The 20,799-nt window shown below is 47.8% G+C and overlaps 1 protein-coding gene across 4 annotated transcripts in view; it reads right to left on the bottom strand.

Annotated features, from left to right (window-relative positions):
- Positions 1–13,048, bottom strand: part of LOC136508037 (SAGA-associated factor 29 homolog A-like) — a 40,480-nt gene extending 27,432 nt beyond the window's left edge. For 3 of the 4 annotated variants that reach the window (XM_066502639.1, XM_066502642.1, XM_066502641.1), the window contains exons 1-4: positions 12,697–13,048; positions 6,842–6,935; positions 3,084–3,160; positions 2,877–2,989 (exon numbers count right to left, since the gene is read on the bottom strand). In XM_066502639.1, the coding sequence (XP_066358736.1) occupies positions 2,877–2,989; positions 3,084–3,160; positions 6,842–6,935; positions 12,697–12,847 (435 nt within the window). In that variant the 5' untranslated portion in view covers positions 12,848–13,048. The remainder of the gene's footprint in view (positions 1–2,876; positions 2,990–3,083; positions 3,161–6,841; positions 6,936–12,696) is intronic. The other variant, XM_066502640.1, reaches the window with a different exon arrangement.
- Between the last annotated feature and the right edge of the window lie 7,751 nt (positions 13,049–20,799).

Genomic DNA, 20,799 nt, shown 5'->3' with positions numbered 1-20,799 from the left:
GTCTCTGCCCCTGCAGCACCACGGCGCGTGAAGGTGACAGTGGCCAACGGGGAGCGCGTTACCTGCCTCGGGATGCTCCGTCAGGCAGACTTCTCCGTCAACAACGAGAGCTTCATTGCCAACCTCTTCATCCTCCCCCTGGCCGGCTATGACATCGTCCTCGGCACCCGGTGGCTCGTCTCGCTAGGCCCAATCCTATGGGATTTCGGCTCCCGCACCACGTCCTTTTGGCACTGCAATCCTCCCAGAAGGACGAGCTAGAGCGGCAGTGTGCCGCCATACTAGAGCAAGGCCTGATCTGCCGCAGCTCCTCCGCATTCTCATCGCAGGCGATCCAGAAGCGCGCGTACGACCAGCTCCATCGCGTCGTCGCCTATGCTGTGGGTGCACCGACCTCTCTGCCCTAGGCCACAAAAGGGAAACTCATGCCACGCTCCTATCGCCCGTACCGCGTCGCCGAGCTGATCAGCGACGTCGCTGTTCGCCTGGGGTTTCCTCTGCGCGCTCGCCTACATGATGTGTTCCATGTGGGGCTTCTCAAGAAGTTCATCGGCACGCCACCAGATGCCCCGCCACCTCTGCCGGTCATCCACCATGGAGCGGTTATTCCATAACCTGAGCGAGCAGTGCACACCCGCTTCGCCCGTGGCGTGCAGCACGTGCTCATCTAGTGGAAAGGGGAAGCAACAGCCTTGGCAACCTGGGAAGACATCGACTCCTTCATCGAGCATCATCCAAATTTCCAGCTCGAGGATGAGCTGCTCGACGATGGGGGGAAAGATGTCATGTGGGGAGAGCAGTTTAGCCGCAGAGCTAAGAAGGCAGGAACAGCTGGCCAGGAAAGTGGCTAATTTGCTGTTAACTAGAGGCGCACCATTAGCTGGGGCTAAGAAACATATTAATGAGTGATTGAGAAAGAGATTAGAATAGTGATTGGCAGCCTAGTGCCTATATGTAAGCCGAATGGCTCCTGGTGAAGGATTAAGCAAGAACAATATTCCTATCTCCTAATCTACCTTCCTCGTCTTAATCTCATCCCCTTCAACAATAGGGTGGCGAGGGGTAAAACCTCGACCCAACCTCTTTTTCTCAAACACGCAGGAGAGCTACGTATCATTATATTAAGAAGAAAAAGGGGCAACACAATCACAAACAAACATAAACACCAACACCAACACACACTACACACGCCACTCTAATATATTTTGTGATTACAAGCGCGCCTGTTAGAACTGAGACAAGCGACCGACACCCCCAGACACCAACCCACTACTCTTCATGAGCCGGACCAGTCAAAGAAGAGAGGCTCCACGCGCCTGCTATCTCCCAAAGACGTCGTTCATCACTAGTGACGCTGAGAGCTCTTGACATAGTAGGAGTCGCTCCACCTCACGGATCAAGGCTACGAACTACATAGCCGAGGTCCAACTACCCTAGACCACGACGCCCTTGACACTATTGGAGATAATACAACAAAATTTGATCAATTTAAACATGGATTTCGATATATTAAAGATCTTGTCACAAAGATGGATTGCAATGTGCATATTTATATGATCAAACTACACTTTCTTATAAGCAAAAATTTATCAAGGTTTACAATTTTTCCTTTGGATTTTTGTAGGATATAAACTAGGCCTAGCAAACAGAGTTGCTGAAATATAATCCAAGTCTCATAAGCTTCGATAATTCTAGTTAAGTGATAAAAATTTACTTAAAGTAGCAATTTAGATCCCATTAAATGTCAGTGATTACAAGCCTCATAAGCTTCGATAACTCTAGCTAACCGATAAGAAACCTGTCTCTAGAAACCATTTCTAGAAAGGCAAAAAGTAATTCTCGTTCAAGTAAAGAGAATGGAAGAATTGGTGGACCTCCCATTTTCAAGGCAAGCCTCAGCAAATCACATGTAATACCATCCTAATATATTAGTTTTCTGTACTCCAGAAGTCAAAATTGTGTCATTCTAACAATATCCAAATTCAAACACTTACAAACGCATGGTTTTTTTTCTCTCTAACAAGCAGGAGAGTTGCATATCATTATATTAAGAAAAAAGGGGGAGAGCCCTTACAAACACACACACCCACATGACAAAACCAAGTTATCAAAAACCAGACCCGCATGTGACAAAGATCAAATAACCCTGATCAAAGCAACCACACTACACCAGCTAAAGGGCGATAAGGTAGGAGATACCTCGAGCCCCGGCCAAACCCCAAAAAAATAACTCCTTGCTAATGAGTGGTAAGGCTATGCCAAGCTTGGAGAAGCACCATCAACCACATTTATTACGATGAATCCACAGGTCCAAGCGCCAATGATAGCAAGGGAATTGAGACCTTTCTATAATTGATGCCCAGCCTGCAAATTGATTCTTGCACACCAATCATCAAAGAACTTGTTAAGTATATGAAGGCCCATCTAATAGGCCCATATGGCCCATGAGGCTCCTATATATAGTAATCTCCACTAATGGAATGATTAGACTCTCAAATCCCAAGGTTAGTGACACTCCTCACTGATCTGCGGGGAAAATAACTGCAGGCTAATTTCCCTAGGCGCCCAATCACATGCCTACCTATAGAACCCAACACAATGTTGATTGTCAACCGAACCACCAAGCTCAAAATATGGTAAGCACAATATCTCTCCGCGATTAAGGGAGGGGGCTTTACGTGCATAATTGCTTTACCCCATAACATTTTCTAGAAATCCTAGGATAATTATATTTCAAGATGGAGTACTTCAAAACACAGGGAAGTTCCTAACTTTTCCTACATGGAAGGTAGAAGCTTGCCTAGTAAAGCATGCACTGATGAATACAAGAAATATAAAAACTAACTGATGTTATTAAATAAAGCTGAAGTTGAAACCTGCTCTCCTTTCAGGCTTGCAGCTTGGTCAAGTTGATTCCTCATAGATGCAGCAGAAAATCGTGCAGAATCTGTATCAGACTTGATCCTCTTCTTTTTCTGCTCACCAACTTCTGAAATATAGAAAGCAACTATGGTACTGCATGCTCTGAGTTAAAAAGCATGATCCTAGCTTGCAAAATCTTGGTTCTAAATTCCAATACTCACCTATCTTTTTCTTTTGTGCAGTTGACGCTCCAGATTGCAACAAACCATCTAGTAATCCAATCAAAGCATTTGAGGCACTGCAAGAAGGCATAATTGTGAAATTTTTCCACTGCTGCACCAGACTCTTCAAAGTTCGGACTGTTAAAATTCGCATGCAGCAATAGCAAAAATGGAAGCACAAAGAGCGATGTCCAATTGATATAATAGTTCCCAAAATTCAAAGCAAATATTAGAGTGACTGCATTGGAATATTTACTGTAGTCAAATCCTATTGACATTCGAGATAGGTGAGAGAGGTCTCAGTTGTTAGGAAAAAGCATCTTAGATATATTCCAATGCCCAAAGAGCTAGATATGAAGATGTACAAAGTGCAGATAGCACCCTACACTAGTGACTAAATACATACACAGTTATACATATAACACCTCCCCTCATACTCCTGTTGGGTCAACAACACTTTGTTTGGGGAGCAAATAGCCATGTTACGCCCTAGTTTGCGCCTTCGTGAAAAAATAAGCTAACTGAACCTCAGAAGGCACATGGTGGAGAGTCACAATATGATCATGCACTTATGAGCCGATCATGTGGTTGCTGGCGCCCGAGTGCAGGTACCACCACTGCTCCACGCCACCGCCCACTCGTCCGAGGCGGACTTGGGCGCACGACTCATCAAGGAAGATGCCCTGCGTCGCCTTCCCCTGCTCCGCAGCCACTATATCCTTCCTTGCCTCCGGCTCTACCTCGACGACGTGAAGCGCGCAGAACACAACCATCAGAAGGGTAGGCTCCTCGTTGTCCACTTGTGCGAGATGCGCCTCCTTCTTGGCATTCTTGCAATTCTAGGCCCAATGGCCAGTCTTCCCACGGCGCCGACAAGTATCCATGTGGAGAGGCACACCGTCCTTCTTCTTCTGCGGGGCCTTGCCGCAACGCTTGCCATCGTCGCCGCAGCTGGAGGAGCCTTCCCCAGACCACTTCTCCCGCATCCGGGCCGTCCACTCCTCGGTCATCAACAGCTTGCCGCCGGCCGCTGTCATCGCCATCTCCACGCACTCGTCCACCGCCCTCAAACGCCCTATCACATCCTCGAGCGTGAGGGTGGACAGGTCGATCAACATTTCCATAGAGAGCGCGATTTGTGTGTACTTGGGCGGCACCACGCGTAGGTACTTGGCGACGGCCTTCTCGTCAATGATGGCGACTGCCAGCGCCACCAATTGGCTAACGAGCAACTGCAAACAGAGCGAGAAGTCCTCCACTGCCTCGCTGTCGCGTAACGCCAGCACCTCGTACTCCAGCCGCAGCTGCTGCACCTTTGCCTTCTTTGCGCGGTCAGACCCGACCCCCATAGCCTTGAGGGCGTCCTAGGCAGCCTTGGCAGAGTGCCTAGCGACTCCACGTACTCATGAGGCACGGCGGAGAGGATCGCGTCCATGGCCGAACATAGTCCTCATCCTCGGTGCCTTCCTTGACGGCCTTCCAGAGCTTCCACGCCCTAAGCTTGACCTTGATCAGCACCGCCCACCCGCCGTAGTTTGTGCGGGTGAGGACCGGCCAATTGGCCCCGCTAACCTCCCACACGGTCCTCTGCACGATGACCTCCTGCTCCACCACGCTGCGTCGCCGATGCAACGTCCTCGCCTGCCATCGCCGGCGATCAACCTCAGTGGCAACCTAGCTCCGATACCACTTATTGGCCCTCGATCTCTCTGCATAGGTGAGCAGCTAGCTCACCAACACTCACACAAACTCACACAGCTAGAGGTTGAAGAAGGGGTTGAGCACAGCGCACACACGCACCAGCTCAAATGTGGCAACTGAACTGTTTCCATTGCCTTTGCTCTAGTAAGTATACAAGTGCTAGTACCTCTACCAGGTACAATAAGGTATGGTGAGTACACCAACTCCTAGTACTATGACTACATGGCTTAGCTCAGCCCCAACTACTCTACATGGCTGATGTAAGCCACTACAGCTATGACCTATTGCCATACTGCTATGGCAACTAGAGACGACAGCAAGAGATGACCAGCTGCTAATCCTAATATGCAGCAATCAAACAAGAGGGAGTAGCGAATTATCTTCAGGGGGCGGGGGGGCACGCGCAGCCGGCGGAGGCAGCGGACGCGGTTAGAACCTACGCGCCGTTGAAGGCGGGGAAAGGGAAGGAAGGGCAGTAGGGGAAATGGAGTTGCTTGCCGCCGTTGAGGATCGGGTCTAACCCCAGAGCTTCGATACCATGTTAGGAAAAGCAACTTAGATGTATTCCATTGCCCAAACGGCTAGATATGAAAATGTACAAAGTGCAGACAGCGCCCTACACTAGTGACTAAATACATACACAGTAGATACATCTACTACCAAGTATCATGGTTAGTGGGCATTTTGGTCCTGTTTGTTCCAGCTACAGATTGTTGATTCTAGCTTTTATAATCCCTAGGCCCGAACTAAAACAAACAGTTAGCTTTCGATCTAAGCTGCGTTAAAGCAGCCTTCAGACAACAATCCAGCCCCACCAAGAATCCGGGTAGGGCATGTTTGTTTCAGCTTTTGGACCCTCAGCTTCACAATCCAACTTTTCACAAAATGTCCCACCAGTTGTTTTTCAGCTAGCTAAAACAAACAGGACGTTAGGATATCTTATTGACTTGACTAAGAAGGCCAATTAAAAATCAGTAACATGGGCACAGAGACTGATACAATTGCCATTTTCATACAACACAGAAGTTGGTTTTCCAAGAGTATTCAGAATTCAAGGTTCAATCACACATGTACCTTTTGTCTTGATTAGTACCTTAACACATTGTATGAACTGTATATCCTAATCTCAAAAATCCACTAAGTTAACAGGTAAAAAATAATAACAAAATTTAACAAATGATCTATACTAGAATAGTTCAGAATTAGTCATGAGGAGAAACTAGTGCTAAAGGAATATGTGTATCTGATTTCTTTTCTTTGCTTTTTTTGCCACATCGATGCATATCGTGTTGTCAGCTCATGTAGTCATGTTTGATAAGAACAGACACGCGTTTGACTCATTCAGGAGTCCTATCGGCGGAGGGAGAGAAGCAGCTAATAGACATCAGAGAGACTTTGGGAGAGAAGGGGCATGATGGCAAAAGGCAGATGAGGATGATGATTGGCCTGGGAACGTGTGTAGCAGTAGAGAGAGAGAGAGGGTCTTCTGACCACTGTTTTTTACTCCACTTCTGAGCTAGTGTGGCTTCCTATGCGCTAAACCTGTGCTAGTGTGGCTTTTGTTGCCACCGGTGAGTCTTTCCCTCGAGTACAACACTTAGTGGATCTTCTAAGTATAGGCTTTTTTTTATGATTGAAAGCCAAAAAAAAACTATTTCACAATTACAATATATATGCTAGATGAATCCCTGAATCCTTATTTTCTGAACTTGCTGAATCTGACACCCACGGCCATGTCAGACTCTAACTTGCGCACCCATTTCACAACACACGGGGTGAAGTAGATTTATCCATAGATAAAATTATATTTTTAATCAAATGGCATAAACCAAATTACTTTGAAGAGATGAATATTCTACAACATTCTTAGTAAGGAAAATAGATTTCAACTGTGAATCCCAATGCTTCAATTCAACATAATGGTATTTTAACAAGAAAACTGTCAGCAATAATTTGTTGGAAGAAAAAACAGCTTAGAAGACAAATTGATACTTTCTGATTTATCATAGTATTGTCCTTCCAGACAGCCAGGGGCTAGGACTTTATGATATATTTACCTGATTTCATTCTCAGAGAGCTCCTTTGCACGTGCATATAAACCACGAAGCTTAAGCAAAATGGCATCAACTGATTTATCAACCATATCTGGGGCTATAAAACAAGGTAAAGTTGAGCAATGTTAATAGTTCCACAACAACAACAACAACAACAACAACAATGTGTATCAACTAGTAACGAAAAAGAATAGGTCAAGAGAACGGAAACTATCCTGTTTTATTGCTGCCAAATGACAAGTAAGTTTGCTATAGTTTTGACAACCAACTGAAACCTTACATTGGGATTATATTAGTTAGCTGTGCATTAGGAAAAAAAAAACTGTTGACAACCAGTTTGAAGTAATGTTTGGCCCATCAATACCAGCTTTGACTTGAACCATACATATTTGGATCAGTATGGTTTAACAGGACTTCTATCATGGTGTGCAGGTCCATGGGACAGTGGACCTCACAGAGTACTGCACACACAAAGCTCCAACCAAATACAAGATTCTTTCAAACCTCATGTATGCAATATGTACAACGATCTGATGAAAAAAAAAACAAGACTCATTGTGGTATTCCATATTTATTTCGAACGTAAATGTTTTCTCAAATATTTGTAATGTAAATGTCATTTCTCAGTGTTCACTACTAGTCCAACCAACACAATGGTGTTAGCAACCGAAAGGTTTACATCACAACTATTAACTGAACCAAAAGTAATAAATCATTCTAACTATGGGAATAATGTTTCACATTTTTTTCTCGAACACGCAGGAGTGCTGCGTATCATTATATGAAGAAGAATAAGGAGTCTAGTTGACTCAAACAACCCCTTATGACCAGTACAGCAGAAGAAAACACAAAAAAAAAACCAAAAACTAAGTAATACCAAGGACTGACAAAACAGTCATGGCCATAAGCTACGGAGCCCTTTGGCTCCCGCCATACAACACAACTTGGCCTCATCTCTAATATCCTGCATGATGGAACTAAAATTGGGATGAGATCCCTCAAAGACAACAATTTCTATGCTTACAAATCCACCATGCCACCAGGACGACCAAATAGATGGTATTCTGAATATTGACATATCTGACCATCACAAAGTAGCAAATCTTGAACTCAACAAACTCAGATAAATACCACCATTTCATTGAGATTCCACCAAAACAGAAATATCAAACAACCATCTCTAATAAAGATTGTTGGGAGTATAGATATGTTTGGCTAGAGATATCTGAAGTTGTGTACAAACTATAGAGATAAAGACAGAATCCTAGAGATGTAATAGGTTTAAACCTAGTACAAGTATCGTAATCCAAGTGAACTTGAGTCCTACTCGGTCATATACCAAAGTCATATTTGTAGTCAAGACATGTATCAACTGTGCCGACCATATAATAATCATAGGGAGCCTAAGGGCTTAAGTCGTTCCAAACTTCCTATTATCTTTTACAAAGTATCTAGAGCCACCAACCAACGTCATTGATCCATAGATTAGGTTAGGTTTTCTCAATATCCAAATTCCCATGCTATTAGATTAAAACCCTAACCTTATTTCTCTTCATGGTGGCCAAAGACAACAACAACACGTTACCCATTTCCGACGGTGTGCCTAAAAAAGAGGATCTCAGCAAAAGTGGACGACAGCAACAACCTCATCTTCATCCGACTGTCCTCATGTGGTGTCCATGCTAATGTCAGCAACCGCTGGTTAAGCCAACCTCCATGAGAAGATCAGCTTTGTTGGTGCACCGTTGCGCGATGTGTTTGTTAGTTCGAGAGTGCCATGGTGTTGGATCATGTCCTCACAAACTACCTCCTCGAGCCCCTATACGCCATTGTCACAACCTACAAGACCAGCTGCTTCCACTACATGGGCCATGCCGAAGCATGGCACTGCTCCAGCTTCCACACCATCATCCAATATAACAGTTAGCTCATCGACATGCTACAAGATTGTAAAGCATGTGTACAGCAAGCGCTTGCGTACCTACATGCATGGACGTCATTTAGAACTAAGATCAAACAGACCAGGCACATAGATCTATGCTCATGTACGCATGCATGGGCATAATCATCTCTCTCTACAAGTACCACTACTTCATCCACCACCATCAGCTCTACGATTACATCAGCAACACATATGTCAGCACTCATCACCGATGATCTTTGTCAGTGTGGTCTTCATCAACACACCACCACCTCCATGTTGTCCACAAAATGGACATCCCCTAACAATGTCTACAATACGACAGTAGGACTACGTCGTCTACAAGATTACAATAGCATGACTGCATCAACACAATTTCCTCTAACATATGCAAGACTATGATGTGTCCTTGATATCAAAGTTCGGCTAGGCGGCGACTACGCGTGCCTAGTCGCTGGGCGAAGCCCGTCGCCGCGACTAGGGGCATAGTCGCGCATCGCGGCGCTAGGCGGAGCCGTCCGCACGCCGTCGCGACCACTGCCCAGCCTCAGCCGTCGAGCGGCTGCGCGTGCGCATGTGCCTGCTCCGGCTGGCCGCGGCCTCCGGTGGACGCCGCACCTCCCCTGGCTGCCGCCTGCTGCCCCTCCCCACGCCGGGCGCGGCCCTCTGGTTGAAGCCGCCCCTGCTCTGCTTCACTCAGGGAACCAGGCGCGGCCCTCTGCTCTGCTCGCCGCCCCTGCTCAGCTTCGCTCGGGGAACCAGGCGCGGCCCTCTGCTCTGCTCGCCGCCCCCTGCTCTGCTTCGCTCGGGGAACCAGGCGCGGCCCTCTGCTCTGCTCTGCTTTCTCTTGGAGCAGAGGAGAGCTCCGTTGCCAAAACGCCTAGGCAAACGCCTAGGAGCGCCTAGGGCCGAGTACTCCCGACTAGGCGCTAGGCAATGGGTCAGCGCCTAGATTCCACCTAGTGCCTAGCTGAACTTTGCTTGATATATGTAACACACTGCACATTTGCAAGAATGATGTCCTCTGGCATATGTAAACCAAGCTGATGTACTCAGTGGGGAGCAAGAAATGAAAGTCTTCTCCTACCTCTCCCTCTCTCCTGCCTAATCCTTCTCTTCCACCATAGAGTGCAGGGGTGTCAAACCTCGGCCTGAAACAGACCACGACTACCACCTAAGGAGTCCTGGTCCTCCACCCCCTAGGCCCTAGCCATAATAGAATATATAATAAACATAGGCAGTAGCCTAAGGGCTTAAGCCGTTCCAATTATTTTCTGCAAAAATAACACAATGCTTAGGCAATCCTTTGGTGGGGAAAAGGAGGTCATAATAAAAGTATCTAAACAGACCTATAGGAAAAGAAACCAAATTGGCGACTTTCTATTGTGCTCCAATTCTGGTCGAGTTCTCATTGTCCGGCAAAACAGAATGTAAGTATGGAAGGTTAGGTTTAGGGTTCAGAACTCGTTTACAGCAACAGATCTCCCTGTGCATGATGTTGATCTTGGCGATCATAACCTCCTGCACTTTCCACAAGACCACAACTGATCCAGATTGTTGAGCTTCTCCCACAGAACCCCCAATCCCCCAACCTCTGCAAGCGGCATCTCCAATTCTCCTTACCCTGGGAACGTAAACCAGAACTCAATTGGAAATCTAGGGCAGATCCAATGGGCAAAGCTTTGGAAACTCTAAGGGAGATGGCTTTCAATAGCAGGTTATTTAGATGAGAATAAATGAATACTACGTTTCTAAATGCTGGGTTCGGGTGCGCCTAGGTTTCCATTGTTGGTTAGAAGGGCAACGGGTCAATTTGTCTGTCTTAGCCTTCTTCGATTATGCCACTCGTAGACGATCAGTTATGCTATGCGGGACCAATGTGAATTTTACAACTTACGTACCAACATAATCTTGAAAACTACAGGATCAAGTAAACAAAGAGAATCACTATATATTCTGTTTACAACAAAATTATTCTGTTTACAACAAAATTATTAGACTTTTTAAAAATTAATAATAGATCAAGGCATCATACCAAATTAGAAGCTTTCTCAAAACAATAGATCAATATTTGGCAATTAGAAATCTTCAATTCTTGCATCCCTAATAAGCAGGTAAGTTCAAACTCAAACAATAACCAGACCTCTCCCACAGCACCTTTCGCCACACCACAGCACACATGTCACCAATTCAACCGCAGCGTATCCTAAGAAATAATGTACAGAGGCAGCAAAAAAGTTATGTGTGGCTTGACCTCCTTAAGTCAACAAGCAACTGGAAACACACAAGTCTGTTCCTTCTTAAATGGATACCTAATTTTATTTTTTAGAAAAGGGTAAAAGCATTTATTTTCCATCAACGTAATCATAGAACTACATGTCAAGGTGGCCAGTTCAAACAAAATAACAATTCCCATCAGCACAAGTTTTTGACATATAACACTTCACATAGAACACCTGCGTACCTCGGTCATCACGCACATGCAACCACTATAAGTACTCTTTTCTTTTTTCAATGAACCACTACAAGCAATCAGAAGTGAAAAATAGCAGATTGTGTGGCATAATAAGCAGGTTCTGATTGCTTAATCTGGAGGAAAGTATAAAAGGAAAAAAGTAGCATAACAGAAAACAGGCAGGTTTGAAACATATAATATCACACCCCCTTCATACATAAGAAGCATCTCTTTCAGTGTGTGTTTGATTCGTCGCCTGGCTGATGGTTAACTACAGTTGTAGTGTTTTCTACGATGCGGTCAAAGGTCAAGGTGAGCGAGCATCAACTAAGACAGTATGGGGCTGTTTGGTTCTGACCCTGGCGCAGGTGCCCGGGCTAGGCAGCTCCCCAGGCCGTTGATGTTGAGCGCCTGGTGGTCAGATGGACCTGCCTGGGCGAGCACCCCTAGGCCACGCTGGGGACCAAACAGCCCCTATATGTACTTGCCTAATTCAATTAACATAAAATGGAATATTCTAAAGATTCCTAATCCACCACCCTCCCAAAAAAAAATTCTCGAAAACGCAGAATAGCTGCGCATCATTATATTAAGAAGATGAAAAAGGGACAAGTGCCCATACAACACAAAAACTCAAAAAAAAAACACTGCACACTCTCTGCTGCTGCCCTTAGGAATACTCGTGCCTGCAAAAGAAACTACAGACGACCAATCGACCATAAGACAGGGCGCTAACCACCCGGAGCAATGGCAGCTAGGAGGGATAAACCTCGAGCCCCTGCCAACGACCATGCCTTTCCCTCATCTTCAGCTACAGCCAGTGCGCCTGCAATATTTGGGGCTGCGCCATCAAAAACGCACTTGTTGCGGTGTGTCCATAAAGTCCAGGCTCCAAGGATAATGAGGGAGTTGATTCAGTATCTCTACCGACCTACATGGCACTTTAATTTGGTTCTATCACACATGTCAAAAAAAAACTAACATCATCTTTATTTTCGCCTACATGGCACATTAATTTGGTTCTATTTGCATTTATGTTTTGCCACATGGCTCACAAGCAAGCCGAATGGCTTTCGAATCAACAAAAGTACAAAAAAATAAAATGGATGTCTAATACTGAAAGACAAAAGACCTCTTTACAGCGTCCTGGAGTGAGGAAAACCACCCTTACGCCAATGCACAGACCTACGAGTTCTTCAATCAACACGCAATCCAGGAGCTACACACATAGGTGCATACACTCCAACAACATTCCCTAACAAGCTTTTCCAGTGGACATTCCGGCAAAAGTAATGTAATTAAGCACAGCAAGAGCTAGAATTCCTTCTCGACCGCCCTAAACTGACAATGGAGCTACCAAATTCATTGGGTAATTAGCCTACGAATCCAGGCAGCAGATCAAACAACGAACGAATAAGTCAGCGCTGAGAGGCGGAACAAGAACCCGGGGCGGCGGTTAACAGCAGCTCGAGAGTAGCTTACATGCGAGGACCTTCTTGTGAATCTTATTGATCTCGACAACGATGTCGTCCTGGTCCTTCTTCAGCTGGTCCAGCTCCTTGGCCTTCTCCAGCAGGCCGGCGATGTCCGCTCCTCCGCCGCCCGCGCTGCCGCCCCCAACCGACGACAACATATCCGGCAGCCCCTCCGACAATTCCGCGAACGATCCAACTCGGGAGGGGCAGAGAGAGAGGGGGATGGCGGGCGTAGGTAGGAAGCCCGTAGGTGGGCAGCTCGGGGGCCTGGTGGACTCGTGCAGGCGTGCAGGTGCGGACTGCGGCAGGCCGGAGAAGAGGGAGATTAGGTAATTTGGTAAATTAGAGCATCTTCAATAGTTCCAAAAACAACGTGTATAATAAATCAATGAGTTTTTCAGGTGGCTAAAAATTATTGAGAGCTTATTTGTTGGGTTCCTGCAAATGTTTTTAAAATCTCGTTCTAAAATATAGAAGATAATTTCGCATCAAGACTCCCGAACTATTTATAATGCGCCTCATCCATTTCTATATTTTCTTTATGTCTTATTCATTTGCATTAGTAGCTCTATCCTGCTCTTTATTCTTTCAACGTTCTTCCACCTCTAGGTTGGCGGATCCAGGCACGCGGATATTTCGCGGATTATTTTTCTCAAGTGTGAAAAGATTGGGAGTTGAGATAGAAAGTTATTGAAAGTAATTTTTCCAATCTTGTTAAAAATCTAGATTGAGTGGGTTTTGAAAACTCTTATGCTCTTACCATCATAGCGATATTTTTATTTATTAATTACATGCAGCTATGTTTTCTAGGCATATAGGACCTAGATATACAATATATCGAGATATAAGGTGATGTATATAGAAAACTCAAAATGATCTATAAATTGAAACAGAGATTAGCTCTTAATTTATCTCAATACTATTGAAATATAGCAATATATCAATTAATATTTGTTAATCTTACATTAACAATAATATTATCTCCGTAATTGCTAGCATCTTACGTGTATGGCTCTTAACAAACACCCTAAATCTAGTTACCCTCGGCCTCGCAGGAACCACATCTTTGAGGATCATAGCCTGCCGCCTTCCCGAGGCAAACATCAATTTTATGCAAAGCAAACGCATATTGTCGGGTATCGGTATTAGAGATACCCGAAGAAGGGATCTGAAGACCGCGGATGACAACTCGCCTAGATAATTAAGGATGTATTTCAGTCTCGATCGACCTCGAGGGCACGGGCTCCGTCTCGCCTGACCCCTTGGGCATGGGGCCCCGTGTCGCCCGACCCCAAGGGTACGGAAGCCATCTCGCCCGACCCTGAGGGCACGGGCCCCGTCTCGCCCGACCCCTTGGACACAGGCCCCGTGCTGCCCGACCCCAAGGGTACGGGAGCCATCTTGCTCAACCTTGAGGGCACGGGCTCCGTCTCACCCAACCCCTAGGGCGTGGGCTCCGTCTCGCCCGACGGGGACCCATACCGCCTCCAACCACTACGGGTCAGAAGGTACGACCACGGGGTCAAACTTCTGACATCGGGTAGAAAGCAGGCACGTCTCGACGTGACCCATGGCCACGCCTGAGGGTTCACATCGCCAACAGTGATAGGTACATAGTCGCTATGCTGCATACTCCCCATACGGTCGCTGACGGGCACGTCGGTTCACCACGCCATCCCCTGAGACGAGATGGGATGCCATGACTAGCTGATGACGTTGAGGCATGGTACCGATGGTGAACTAGGAGCCCAACGCAGAGCCATCCCCGTCACCATCTATAGCGTCGGCGGGACCCACGTAAAGAAGAAAAAGGACGCGGTGGCCCTGGAGGACTTCTTCTCCCTCGTTTTGTCCTTCTCTCTCTGTAACCTGTGCCTTCCCCTTTACCTATAAAAGGGGAAGAAGGAGCACACGGCTGGGGGAGAGATAGCTAACGAGCACACGGCTAAACAAGCTCAGCAAGACTCAACTCCATTCAATCTTTTTCACTAGAGACTTGAGAACTTCTCCCTCTCTTGTTCGTTTGTAACTCCTACTACAAACTAGTGCCGGTAACACGAGTAGCAACACACTAGACGTATGGATATTCTACCCAAACTAGTATAAATCCTTGTATCCTTCGAGCACACCATCCGGCCCAGACGCGTAGATATAAATTTACTAGCCTGATGGTCCGAAACACCGACAGTTGGCACGCCAAGTAGGGGCTTTTTGCACGTCTCGACGTCCACATCAGGCAGTCGGATGGCTTGTCATGGCATTAGCTAGATCCTGGGCGTGCACGTGCGCTTTGGGAACCTAGATTTCATCGTCACGATGGAGAGAGAGTTGGCGCAGGCCTCCGCCGCCATCCAGCCTCTCCACTTCATTGACCTCGACACGATCAGCGAGGCGCTTGAGGAGCTATAACTGCATGCGCCGGAGGCTCACACCCCCAGGAGCGACCAACTCCTCAGCTTCAATTACAAGAGGCTAGAGCACCAGCTCGATGCCTTCCTGGGACCCTGACCATCCCGGAAGGGCCCGCACTACCTCACCTTCTTGTTCGCCAACATCATGATGCAACTTATCGGTGGGGAACCGCTCTCCCCAGAATACCTCATTCGGAGCACCCCGATAGCGTTCCCGTTCGGTCTGCGCAATACTGTGGGGACCGTTGGCCACCTCGTGGTGCAGCACATTCACCCATCCCCTATGAATGATGAGATCGTGGGGATGACCGAATACGTTGTGGAATCTTTCCACGACCTTCTCGTGGGAGATTTAGAGTCACCCTCCGACTCTGACTATAGTAGGGGAAGCCATCACCGCTCGTGAGAATATTTTATGGTAGGTACCCCCAAGGGACGTGTCGAAAGCATCCACGAGGGAGGGGCTACCCCACCAAATGACCTCAACGACAAGGTCGAGGAAGATGTAGGGACCTCGCCTCAGCCTACGGGTGGATTAGCTGAGGGCACGGCACAGGGAACTCGAGGATGTGTGACTCTAGCTAGAGCAGAAGTGCGTGGAGCTCGAGCAAGAGATCAAGCGGCAGAGACAGTGGGCGTGCGCGCGCCATGGCTCGCGACGTGAGCCAGGAGGATCATCGAAGATGATGGAGCCATCCCACACTTCACACGGGCAAGCTAGAATATCACTACCGCGGTGGCCTTGCTCCAATGGCTCCCTAGAGCCCACAACACTCGAGGATCATCAGGCCCATCGCGAGAGCCGCACGCTACTCGAGAGCGTAGCAGTGCAGCAGGCGGAGAGCTCGATGTCTCGGTGAGGCAAGCTCGACGCCAGGTAGCATGCGCCCTCAGGACAACATGTCAGCGGCATGTCTATCCACCAAGCACCACGTGGCGGCGGGGGCGCACCGCGGCTCCGGTGCATGAGCGTCTCGGCCCCCACCAGTGACACATGTAACACCTTGTGATGCAAGTAGGCATGGATGAAGCAACTGAGAGAGAGGAAGATGGTCGCGGCGAGGACTAGAGCCTGAGCCCTAACCCACCGAGGCCTTAGGCCTTCAACCGACACATCCAACACCGTCTTCTCACCGTGGTACCGACCACTGACCAACATCTAAAAATACTTCAGGGAAACAAACCCCTAACTGTGGCTCTAGGATTACCTGCTTACTTGCCAAGCCGGTGGAGCAAATAGTGACAGTTTCATTATCCGCAACCTTCCATTGTTCCTATCCGATTTGGCGCGAACATGGTTGGAGCACCTTCCACCCAACCGGATTCAAAGTTGGGCGGACCTAAAGGAGATTTTCTTAGAAAACTTCTAGGGCACCTACGCACGTCCTGGGAACCCATGGGATCTCAAAAACTAGCAACAAAAGTCTAGGGAAACTCTTCGTGAGTACATCTAGTGCTTCTCCTAGGTAGTGCAACGAGCTGCCCGATGTCTCTAACATCGACGTTATAGGAGCCTTCCTGTCTAGGACCACCTATGAGTCCCTGGTTCATAAACTAGGATAGAAGGGCCCATGAACCACCAAGGAGCTTCTTGACATCACCACCAGCCCATGCCTCGGGCGAGGTGGCAGTTAGAGCAATTTTCGACCACCCCAAGGGTAAGGCAAAGCAGGACGAGGACGCTGACAAAGGTGCCTCCAACCACCCAAACAAGAAGAAGAACAAGCAGTGGCATGAGGGCTCACTTGTGACCGCTACCGACCGCAAGGGAGGTCAGAAGCCCACCGAGGGTACCCTAGACCACTTCGAGAAGCTACTCAAAGGGTCATGCCCAAACCATGCCTTCTCCATCAAGCACCTATACAAAGACTGGGCCCTCATGAAGTGGTTCCTATCCGGTGGCTCCAACAAGGGGGAGCATAGGAAGAAGCCTAAGCTAGCGGTAGATGATGCTGAGGGGAAGGATGATGGCATTCTGACATTGGATGGCTGCCTCATGATCTTTGGAGGGTTGGCGATCTATGACTCTAAGCGCCGCTAGAAGCTTGCACTCCATGAGGTCTATACGACCGAGCCGGCCATGCCTTCCTTCCTTCAATGGTCGGAGTCCACCATCACCTTTAATCGGACCGACCATCTAGAAAGCATCCCGTAGCCGGGAAGATACCCACTCATGGTTGACCCAATCGTCGGCATAAAGCGGCTCACCAAGGGGGTGATGGATGGAGGCAGCGACATCAACATCATGTACGCTAAGATGCTCGACACCATGGGCATTGATCGGTCGTGCATCTAGCCGACTATGGCACCTTTCCACGACATCATGCCTAGAAAGCAAGCCATGCTGCTTGGGCAGATTGATCTACCTGTCACCTTCGGGAATCCAACCAATTACAGGATGGAGACCCTTACCTTCGAGGTGGTCGGGTTCCACGGGACCTACCATGCCATCCTAGGACATCCATGCTATGTGAAGTTCATGGTTGTTCCCAACTACACCTATCTGAAGTTGAAGATGTTGGGTCCGCACTGGGTCATCACCGTCGGCACCTCCTTCTAGCACACCTACGAGTGCAAGGTCAAATGCTGTGAACACACCGCGACGATTGTTGCCTCCAAAGAGCTTGCAACCATTAGGGAGGAGATCATCGAAGAAGCACCCAACCCCAAGTGGTTGGCCAGGTCTTTCGAGCCCATGGAGGGCACCAAAGAGGTCCTCATAGACCCTAGCAGCTTCGAGGACAAAGTGGTACGCATCGGCTCTATGCTTTCCTCCAAATAGGAAAGCATGCTCGTCGACTTCCTCCTTGCTAACAGAGACATCTTTGCGTGGAGACCCTCAGACATGCCAGGCATTCTGAGAGAAGTCATCGAGCATGCCTTGAAGATCAGGCTAGACTCCAAGCTGGTGAAGCAACTGCCTATGTTGCTTCGATGAGGAGAAATGCAAGGCCATCAGTGAGGAGATTGCAAAGCTTTTGGTGGCCGATTCATCTAGGAGGTGAATCACCCTAAGTGGTTAGTCAATCCTATTCTTCTAAAAAAAGAGTGGAAAATGGAGAATGTGTGTTGACTACACTGGGTCTCCACAAAGTGTGTCCAAAGGAACCGTTTCCTTTACCGCGCATAGACCAAGTAGTCGACTCGACCTTCGGGTGCAAAACCCTTTGCTTCCTTGATGCAGTACTCTAGGTACCATCTAATCGCAATGAAAGAGTCCAACCAGCTTGCAACGTCTTTCATCACCCCGTTTGGGTTGTTTTGCTACGTCACAATGCCATTCGGTCTAAAAAACACGAGGGCTACGTATCAGCGTTATATGCTCAAGTGTTTCGAGGACCTCATAGGGCAAACCATTGAGGCCTATGTGGATGACATCATGGTCAAGTCTAAATAGGTTGACCAACTCATAGACGACCTAGAGCAGACCTTCGTGAAACTCCGAGCAAACAACATCAACCTCAACCCTGAGAAATGCGTTTTCGGGGTCCCGAGGGGTATGCTGCTAGGTTTTATCATCTCTGAGCGTAGCATCAAAGCCAACCTAGAGAAGATCTTGGCCATCATGAGGATGGGCCCAATTTAGAACATAAAGGGGTATAGCGAGTTACAGGGTGCCTCGCGCGCGCTCAGATGCTTTATTTTGTGCCTCAGCGAATGAGATCTCCCCCTCTATTGGATCCTGAAGAAAGCCAACCATTTCAAATGGACGCCCATGGCCCAGGAGGCACTTGATAAGGTCAAGCAACTCCTAATGAAGGCCCCGATCCTAGTCCCCTCGACCAATAGGGAACCGCTTGTGCTCTACATTGTGGCTACCATGCAAGTGGTTAACGCCATCCTAGTGGTAGAGCGGGAAGAAGAGGGACATGCCCTCAAAGTATAGCATCCCATGTACTTCGTTAGCGAGGTCTTGTTTGATTCCAAGATGCTACCCCCAAATCTAGATACTCATGTACGTCACTCTGATCACCAAGAGGAAGTTGTATCACTACTTCGAGGTGCACCCGGTGATGGTCGTGATGTCCTTCCCTCTCGGTGAGGTCATCCAAAACTAGGTTGCCATAGGAAGAATCATGAAGTAGGCACTTGAGCTGATGGGTTAGGGCATTTCATATGCCCCTTCGAACGGCCATCAAGTCCCAAGTGCTGGCTAGCAGCCATCAACTAAGATCCAAATGCCGCCAGCAGCCGTCGACCAAGAGTACTAGATGATGTACTTCGATGGATCATTGATGAAGAAAGGCACCGACATGGGGCTGGTCTTTGTTTCGCCCCTCAGGTACGCATGAGGTACATGGTTCGCATCCATTTTCCTGCCTCCAACAATGTAGTCAAATATGAGGCACTCATCAACGCCCTACGCATCGTCGTTGAGTTGGGCATCCGACGGCTTGATGTCTAGGGCCACTCCTAGATGGTCATCGATCAAGTCATGAAGGAGTCAAGCTGCCACAACACCAAAATGGCTACGTATTGCCGAGAAGTTCACCAACTGGAGGACAAGTTCAATGGTCTTGAGCTCAATCACATCCTGAGGCAGCTTAAAAAAGCAGCCAATGCGCTGGCAAAGATGGCATCCAGCCAAGAGCTGGTGCCAACAGGCATCTTTGCCAACAATTAGTATAAGCCCTCGGTACGCTATGAGGAGCCAAAATGGACCAATGATGGGCTACCTACCCTGGGCTCAGGGCTAACCAACCATTAGCTCCTTTTGACCCCAAAGTCATGGAGCTTGATGAAGATCCAGCAGTAGAGCCTGACCCTCTAGTGGACTAGAGAATGCCTTACCTCAACTACCTCCTCTGTGAGGTGCTACTAACAGACAAAATAGAGGCTCGATGGCTCACATATCATGCTAAGTCCTTCATTGTTATCGAGGGAGAGCTCTATAAGTGAAGCCATATTAGGATCCTATAATACTGCGTCCCTATCAAACAAGGGAAGCAATTGTTGAGAGATATCCACGGTGGGATCTGTAGGGCACCATGCCACACCTAGGACCCTAGTTAGAAATACATTCCAACAAGGCTTCTACTGGACGACCGCGGTAGCCGACGCTGAACAGATTGTGCGTACCTATGAAGGGTGTCAATACTATGCTCGATAGACCCACTTGCCGGCCCAAGCACTCCAAATGATCCCCATCATGTGGCCATTCATGATCTAGGGGCTCAATATGGTCGAACCTCTTCAAGAGAGCGCGCAGGGGCTATACGCACTTGCTTGTCATCGTAGACAAGTTTACAAAGTAGATAGTGGCTTGATCAATCTCTGTGATCAAGTTCGAGCAAGTTGTGTTGTTCTTCCTTGACATCATCCATAGCTTTGGAGTCTCGAACTCCAATATCACGGACAACGACACATAGTTCACTAGGAAAAAGTTCCTCCGATTCTGCGATGAATACCACATTCGCATCGATTGGGCTACCGTGGCACATCCCCTCATGAACACGCAGGTCGAGCACGCGAATGGCATTGTCCTACAAGGCCTTAAGCCTAGGATCTTCAACCGGTTGAACAAGTTTGGCGGACGATGGGTAGCGGAGCTCCCCGTGGTGCTTTGGAGCTTGAGGATGACCCCCAACTAGGCCATCGGCTACACACCTTTCTTCATGGTCTATGGTTTCAAGGCTTTCCTCCTGACCAACCTTGACTATGGAGCACCAAGGGTCAAGGTGTACGACAAGTAGGGAGCC

Source organism: Miscanthus floridulus, chromosome 15 (genome assembly GCF_019320115.1).
Source record: "Miscanthus floridulus cultivar M001 chromosome 15, ASM1932011v1, whole genome shotgun sequence".
NCBI classification, from domain to species: Eukaryota; Viridiplantae; Streptophyta; class Magnoliopsida; order Poales; family Poaceae; genus Miscanthus; species Miscanthus floridulus.
The sequence above is the reverse complement of the archived record's forward strand: the minus strand, read 5'-3'. Positions and strand labels throughout refer to the sequence as shown.